Genomic DNA, 8,421 nt, shown 5'->3' on the forward strand with positions numbered 1-8,421 from the left:
CTCTCTATCTTCTCGTAAATACAAAATTAATCCTACTGTTGAATTAGTGAATTAGGGGTTAGGGTTTGGAGTGATTTGGGGAGAAAATGGGATTGGGTAGTCTTCTTCCTCTCTATCTTCTTCCTCTGTATATAAATCCACCCCTCATCGTCATCTAAACACAAATTAACCTTCATACTTCTTCACTCAGAAGTGTTCAGAAACAAGCTCAAAACCTCAACACAAGATCCCCATGATGTCCATATCTCGATCCAGCCTCCTTCTGAGTCTTCTGCTTTCTCTTGCTTTTACTACAATATTCGTAGAAACACATAACTATGAGTTCAAAGTACGCCCTTATATTATACATAGTGTACCATAATCATCATATACATTTTTTGTGTAACTAATGTTCATGTTAATTTCAACAGTTGATTATGTTCGTAACTACTTTGATTTTCAGGGAGTGGTTAGCTGGAATGAGGCAAAGGGATATGATACAGTGGTATGTGGGTCAACAGAATGAGAAGAACAACTACAGCTCCATGGAAGAGGCAAAGGCTGAAGTCACCAAGATTAAAGCTATCATAGAGGTAATGAAATCCTTTCTAAAACTACAGTGTTGTAGTTAGTTCATCATAATATTAGTTACATATTTTATTGGTTGCACTCGGGTGGAGGGGTTGGCGAAACATTAAAGGTGTTGAGACATGAATATCTGTTAAGAAAAGAGAGTTTTTCTTTTGATCCAAATTTGCATTATGGGGGTAATGTTGGATAATCTTGATGTGTATGGCTTAATATTTAGTATTTGTTTTATTCAGTTTTTAAATAAAAAGTGACCAGGTCTTTGGAAGTGTATGTGCACGTGGGTGAACTTAGTCATCAAAGGAACCTATTCTCTAGGAATAGTTAGTTTAGTTCTAGGTTGTTTTTTGCTTATTTCCGTTGGTTATGTACAGGGTATATATAGCCTTTGTTTTCTGAATATGAAAAGAGTGCAGTAGCTTTGAGTCCAAATTACTTGCATATCTCCATATTTGCTTTCTGCCTACATATATATCTGTTAGTGTGTGTTACTTGAGAGACCAGTTGAGGGCCTGTTTTCCAACACTCTTTTGGTTCTATAAATAACACACTTTTGAATTTTGATAAGTTTACATGATTGACTTACTCTGAGAAGAAGATGGTAATTAAAATGTATCATTTCTTACCGAAATTAAGAACCCAAGCTTCAGTTTAAAACAAAATTCTAACTAAAGTAGTACTCATTTTGTAAACTAAATAAAAGCTTAGTTTCACACAATGTATACATCTTTCACCCATGATGACCAAATTAAATATAAAGATATAACTTGGAGATAAATATGGTTAGTTCATGAATTTAATGCAAACTTTTTCTGCAGGTTTTTATCGTTTACATGGGATTTCTACCTGAAGGCGAATATTCTGCTTCTTTGCATCACTATGAAATTTTGAAAAATATTACCAGCCCCAGGTATTTCATTGAATTACATTTTACATTTTTAAAACCATATGTATGTATAGTTTATGACATTTAAATGTGACTAGGTTTGCAAGAAAAGCACTGATAAGGTGTTACCAAAAAAGCTTCAATGGATTTGCAGCTTATCTCTCCAAAGAAGAAAAACAAAAGTTGGATGGTAAATTTCAATGCATGACAAGATTTCGTTGCATTTGGATTTCTTTTTTTTGAACTAAATTAAATAGTTAACCAAAACTTAATACAAAAACAAGTCTAAATATGTTGGAAACATACTCCATCCCCTGGCTTAATTTCCTCCATGTCACTTCTGTCATCCTTGTCCTTCTGTAGTTGCCATCATATATGGCCAAATTAACATATCTTAAAATAACAAAATATTAAAAGTAACATACTCACATAAACTTACTGAATAATACAAACTTAACAAGCAAGAAAGTAACAAACCAAATGAGAAAACATTTTCTAAAACAATGAGAATGGTTAATTAATGACATTAGTGCTCATACGAAGTAGCCTCATGATTCGGTACGAGTACTTTTTTCCAACAATCATAATCCTGAACGAAACAAAAATTGGGAAATATATATATATATATATATATATATATATATATATATATATATATATATATATATATATATATATATATATATCAGAAGTGACTACAAAAACTGAGAAAACAAGAATAGGATATGATCCACACAGTAACCTGTTTAAATAATTTGGGATATTGCTATGTTGGTCTTTTGCAGGGGTGACAAAGACTTTTTACCAAACTGAGAAGCAGGGGACAGAAAGTAGTCTGCACAGGGGACAGAATTGTGATAGTGACAGGGAAGGGTAAAATTGGAATAGGTGCAGCTTTATCAAACTAAACAGGAAACACAGAGCACAATTGAAGACACAAAGGATAATTTGAGGCAAAGTGGTACTGTTTTATTCACTAAACAGCAAGAAAGTAAAACTTGGAAGATACTATCACAACGTACATTTGCCTTCTATCTAAACTAGGAACTTAGCAGAAAAATAGCAACTAATTTGATTACCAATAAATTAGTTGGTTTTTGTGTGGAAATGATTTCCTTTTATGCTAGATTGGGAATCACTGGATAATAGCAAATTTCCTATATTTTGCTGAAAACATGCAAACAAACTAGTTTGATTCTTGGGTTGGCAGAAATACAAGTTTCACAATATTCAACAATTTCAACAATATTAAATGTTTGAAAAACTTTGAGAAAACGACAACACACTTGGGGAAAAAGGAAATGGAACAAAAGATTATATATGGATAAGGTTGTATACGTCTTTTTTTGTTTCAGGAGTACGGTTGGGTGGCTGGATTTGTTGGAGATTACCAATGTGATGTTCCCAATACAATCAATCCAGGTAAGGAAGGACTAAGGACCAAGGAAAGGTTAAATCATCTATGTAATGTAACCTTTAAATCTTAATAATTTGATTCGGATGTGAGTGAAATTTTACATATACAAGTTATGGGGACGTACTTGTATCTCTCAGAATCTTTTTCTTACTATTAATGCCAACTTATTATTAAGGTTAAGTCATGCTTGTTCACAAATAGTAGCTAGCAAACCTCAATAGAAATTAGTTTGTAGAGGGTAGATTGACTCTTTATTTTGCATCACTTGCGTCATATATGATATAATATGATATATTAAATATGAGTACAAAACTATTTAATTAAATTTTGTTAAATAAATCCATTTGACTGTTGTAGACAATTTGTGTAGGATTTCTGTGTTGTTCTTGATCAAGAGTTGGGACTGATATTGAAGCTAAGAGACATGATGATTGGTTGGATACGTGAAGGGTTTTAGAGCTTCTTCAGACAGCTTAATGACGAGTTACTGAAACAAGAAGGTGCCTCTTTATAGCAATGTAGTATTAGGTTATATAGTTAGGGAAAACCTCTTAATAACAATGTACAATCAGATCCCTTTAATATCAATGTATTACAATTTTTTGACATGATGTTATTGGATGAAATTGATTGTTTTGGTATATATTTGTTTATATATTTTTTTATTATGCGTAAAAGAGTATCGTAAAGGCATGTCGTATATGCATATCGTAAATGGTTGCTGAAGTTTATGACACGCAAATGTGTGTCATCTTCATTCATGACAGGGGCTTTAATGATACGCAATGCGTGTCCTAAAGGCGCGTCGTAAGGTTACGACATGCAAATGCGTGTCATCTTCCTTTATGATAGGGCCTTCCTTGACACGCAATGCGTGTGGTAAATGCGCGTCATAAATGTGCGTCGTAATTACGCGTCGTAAATGCGTGTCGTAAATAGACGACGCGCAAAAGCGTGTCATCTCTCGTTATGACAGGGTCTTCCTTGACACGCATTTGCGCGTCGTCTGAGCGTTTTACAACACGCATTGCGCGTCGTAAAATGCTATTTTTCTAGTAGTGTATGTTATTTCATGACATCGAGTTTATAATAGCCGAGTATGTTGTACATGTGTGTAAGTATAAGACACTAACTTTTATAACAAAGTATGTTTCTTTTATAAACTCTATAGAAAAAGGCATATGTTATTTCAATAGTTGTATAATTCTAACAACATACCATACTAAGATATCGAAGTTTAAAAGGATATAGTTTACTTATAATATATAAGTGTTAAACAATACTTTTCAACTACTATGCACAGACAAGGGCCAGACATGAAACACCAGAGGGCATGACCATTTTAACAATTAAGCGGATCTGAAATCCAACAACCCAAACAGCCATTCAAACCAGATTCCCCGTACCCTAAGCAGTTAAAAAGTAGTGTAATAATATTTTTGTATTGTTTATAATACTTAGAACATGTATTCTCCTCAAAATAAGTAAGTACAAAAGAGGGGTCATAACACTCACCTTATCGAGTGGTTATCGAGTTGTTCTAAAAACCGGGAATTATTGTCGAGAGGTTGTGATCTCCGGGATTAATTCGATTACCTAGAAATTTCGATATATATTAATATTTGGACGTGATTTGGTATTATAATGATTTATTTGAATAGTTTCCTAACTTTTACCAATTCCAAATTTATTAAATAATTATTTATTTAAATAAATTCTCTTTAAAATTTTTAATTTAAAATGATTTAATATTTTCCAAAATTTGTAAATAAATCCAAAATTTTATTTAATTTAAAATATAATTAATATTTTTTAAAAGTTAAAAATTTCAATGTTTTATTTAATCTAAACATAGATAAAAAGAAGTAATTTAAATAAATTTATTAAACTTTTATTAAACTTGGGTTAAATGAAAGGGCTTTTCCAAAATGGGGGTAGGTTTTGAATATTTCATTTAATGTTTCATTAACTCAAGATTTGTTTGAAAATAATTTTGAAGGGAAGGGGTTAACCCTAGGCATACCATCAACAGATAAATGGTGATGGAAGAAGTGGACTTAATTAATGTGGAGTGATGCAGCAGAAACGGTGGATGGCGGTGGTTCTTGAGTTGCGACAGTGGTGGTACCGGAGGTGATGGCGCACAGAGGTGGTGAAATTGCAGATGAATTTTCCTACGAAGAGTACTGAACAAAAGTTGGTTTGTTTATCCACAACTGGAAAAAGATCGATTGGTACCGGAGGTGATGGCGCACAGAGGTGGTGATTAAAGTCCGGCAGTTTCGTGGCTTCTTTCCTCCTGCTGGGACGAGTTCAATGAGTGGGAAGAAGAAAACCAGAGGTGGATACTCACGGTGGCAGTAGTAGCAAAGCACTGAACGAGAGGGATGGAAGGAGATGGTGAGGGAGCAAATCGGCAGAGTGGTAGCACAACAACAGTAGGTGGTGGTGGTGGTTTAGTGGTGGAGAAAGGGTGGTGGCAGTGGGGGTTTAGAGGTGGCAGGAGGGTGGTGGTTCTAAGTTTCCTTCCCTTTTTCTTAACAGAAACAGTGAGAGGGAGAGAGGAGACGGTTGAGGTGGGGTTGGGGGATGGTTTTTAGTCACAACCAAGGGGTTACAAGGTGGTTGATGGTGGTGTTAGGGTGATGTAGTGGTAGTTTTATGGAGAAGAGGGTATAGATAGTGAGAGATATAGAGAGAGAGGGAAGAAGTTGGCTGATAAATTGTGAAGAAATGGGGGACTAACCTCTTCTATTTATAGTAAACCCATACACACACATGATTAGTGAAGCCATACTTCCAACCATGTATTGTATGAGAAACTTGCACACAAAGAGAAAAGGGATGGAGAGCGAAGGGATGGAGAGAGAGAAGCACGTGGGTTTGGACAGCCAAGAAGAGAATGGATGATCATTCTCTTAGGCAACCCTTGGTGGGCCCCACATGGGGTTATACCCTAATTAATTGTCCAAAACACATAAAAACAGGGTGTATCGGGATCCGTGCATCGAGATTTTTTTCGAGAATACCATTAGATAGAGTTTAATTCAAGGATTCTGGAAAATCAAACAGATTAATTTTTGGAGTTACGGATCTCCGGGAAATTGCGTTTGAATTTTCGCGTCTTAAAGGCTCGCGGTGTCCGTTTTCGCGACTTTTGTAAATATTTTTGTAAAAAATATTTCGAGTGTGAAATTAAATAATAGACTATAACCTGAGTCCAAAAACGCTCTCGGAAATCCCATCGCCAAAGCGTAAATAGCTCAACGGATCGATTCGGTTTTACGCGATTAAAGAAAAAGTAGTGTTTTACTGTCAGTTTTCTTAAAACGGTCGTATCTTTTGCATACGAACTCCGTTTTGGACGTTCTTTATATTTTTGGAAAATGGGAACATGTACTATAATATTTTAATGTTTGTTTTTCTCAACACTTCTTAGTGCGAAATTTTAGTTTTTCAGACGCATTAATCAGCGCTGCAGTTGAGCGGTTTGATTTGGTTGTCAGTTTACATGTTTGAAAGTAAACTGTCATCTGATATTATATAATAATGGAATTGAACTCGTTTATATCTCATTAGATGCACTAAAACTGAATGAGTTAAATTACGAACAAATTTACCAGTAATTTAGTTGTTCGAAATTTATGCCCTAAATTCCGAGATGTCACACAACCTCGGACAATCAGCCTTTTTATGGCCGATCAGGTTGCAGTGGAAACAAATCAAGCCCTTCTAGGGGCACTCCCTGCTCATGTGGCCTGATTGGCTACAATTGTAACATGCTGGGTCTGCTACCCGACACGACATGCTCCACTGTGCGGCTTGCCGCACTTGACACAACGGCCCCGACCCTGCTGACCTCTGGTAGAAGTATCAGAGGTCTTGGGCTTCTTGACCTGGCCCACTGCTGTCTGAACCTACTCCGACTTCTGCTTCATTCAGAGCTCCAACTCAATTTCCCACTCATGGGCCTTCTCAATCATATCGTTCAGGGTCTTGCACCCTGAAAAGCCCACCAACTCCCGGATATCATCCCTCAGCATAGCATGATATCTCGTCTTCCTCATCTCCTCATCCACAGCATACTGCGGAACTAACAATGCTTTCCCCATGAACTTGGCGGTAATCTCCGTCATAGTCTTCGTAGGCTGGTGAAGGTCATGGAACACCCTTACCAGCTGTTGCACCTCAATGGCCGGTGCCAACTCCCGATCAAACCTTTGCACAAAATCCTCCCATGTCATCACTGTCACACCCGCCGTCCCCACCTCACGGGTAACCTCCTCCCACCAGTCCCATGCCCGGTCCCTTAGCATACAGGACGCGAATCCCACCTTTTTCTGCTTCGGGGAAAAAGCTCGTGCGTTGAGCGTTCTCCATGTCAGCGATCCAGCGGCGACTAGCGATGGGGTCTTTATCCACAAACAACTCAGGCGCTCCGCACGCCTTGAACTCTTAGAACGAGGGAGTTCGAGCCCCAATCTGACCCACAACAATCTCAGTTCGAAATGATCTGAGTCGCTCCTCCATGATCTCCATAATCCCCTACTTGACGGTTCCGAAAATCACCGGGGTAGTGTCAAGGATGTCGCGAGTAACTACGATTGTGATAAGCCCGCGCAACCTCTCATCAATCGGTTCCGCACCGGAACCTGAACCCGAGCCAGACCCCGATCCCGAACCTGAACCTCCTCAGGTATTCATCACCATGCTCAACTGAAAATACAACATATAAAAACAATCAATAAGAGGTTCGAAGGGATTCCTCCCCACCAGACTCCTTAGAATTTCCAGGTATGCTCTTGTCTCTGGTACTAGTCATGTGCTTTCAGTAGTACGGTCCCAATACTACCTTCCACACCTACATGTACCTTCCTAAAGGTCAAACCTGATACCTCTAGTTTACCCAACTATACGCTAAAACCTAACTCATACAACACATCACACACACACACACACACACATATATATATATATATATATATATATATATATATATATATATATATATATATATATATATATATATATATATATATATATATCCTAGACTCTTCTAGGATTTCTCAATTCTCGCACAACCAAAAACCTCAATCAACACCGCAAGTTGCCTTATGCATGCAAGTTATAAAAAAATTGAACCACATAGACTGTCAAATAAAGTTGCTACCCTAAGTCGAAAACCAAACAAGGAACAGGAAATGGGGCAAAATCCATCATTCTAGGGCTATGCAATCCTAGTCGTATATAACTTTAAAGCATACACTTCGCAATTAACAAAGTCAACATCGATAGTAATACATGTCATCAAACTTTCCTAGGCTATAAGGCATCACACAAGTCGGACAATTCTATCATATGGCTCCTGATGGTATCCTTAGCCCTACTCTAGCATGCGATTTCACATATCAAGCATACTAATCATAACACATAAGCATGGACAAAATGGGAAACACTTACTTGAGCTCTGCTGATTGCACGCATTGCACTATCCCTTTTTACTTAAGAAAATCCTTTTCATAAAAATTTCAGTTCTTTTTCTTTTTAAAAG

General features: G+C 37.0%; 1 protein-coding gene across 1 annotated transcript; it reads left to right on the plus strand.

Moving 5' to 3' along the window:
• Positions 1 to 1,389: 1,389 nt before the first annotated feature.
• LOC145156380 (Proteinase inhibitor, propeptide) lies at positions 1,390 to 2,511 on the plus strand. Its single transcript, XM_079075780.1, has 3 exons — positions 1,390 to 1,477; positions 1,552 to 1,643; positions 2,239 to 2,511. Exons 1-3 carry the CDS (start codon positions 1,401 to 1,403, stop codon positions 2,328 to 2,330), a joined length of 261 nt encoding a protein of 86 aa, XP_078931906.1. The 5' UTR covers positions 1,390 to 1,400; the 3' UTR covers positions 2,331 to 2,511.
• Positions 2,512 to 8,421: the final 5,910 nt, after the last annotated feature.

The sequence above is a fragment of the Lactuca virosa genome, chromosome 2 (genome assembly GCF_052849685.1).
Source record: "Lactuca virosa cultivar CGN04683 chromosome 2, Lactuca_virosa_CGN04683_v6, whole genome shotgun sequence".
Lineage (NCBI taxonomy): Eukaryota > Viridiplantae > Streptophyta > Magnoliopsida > Asterales > Asteraceae > Lactuca > Lactuca virosa.

What these genes read in the sequence shown, in the direction of transcription:
- LOC145156380 (XM_079075780.1), top strand. Translation starts at nt 1,401, where the DNA reads ATGGGATTTCTACCTGAAGGCGAATATTCTGCTTCTTTGCATCACTAT. An exon ending in AAAAATATTACCAGCCCCAG is followed by an intron (nt 1,478 to 1,551) that starts GTATTTCATTGA and finishes AAATGTGACTAG; the next exon opens with GTTTGCAAGAAAAGCACTGA. An exon ending in AGAAAAACAAAAGTTGGATG is followed by an intron (nt 1,644 to 2,238) that starts GTAAATTTCAAT and finishes GGTCTTTTGCAG; the next exon opens with GGGTGACAAAGACTTTTTAC.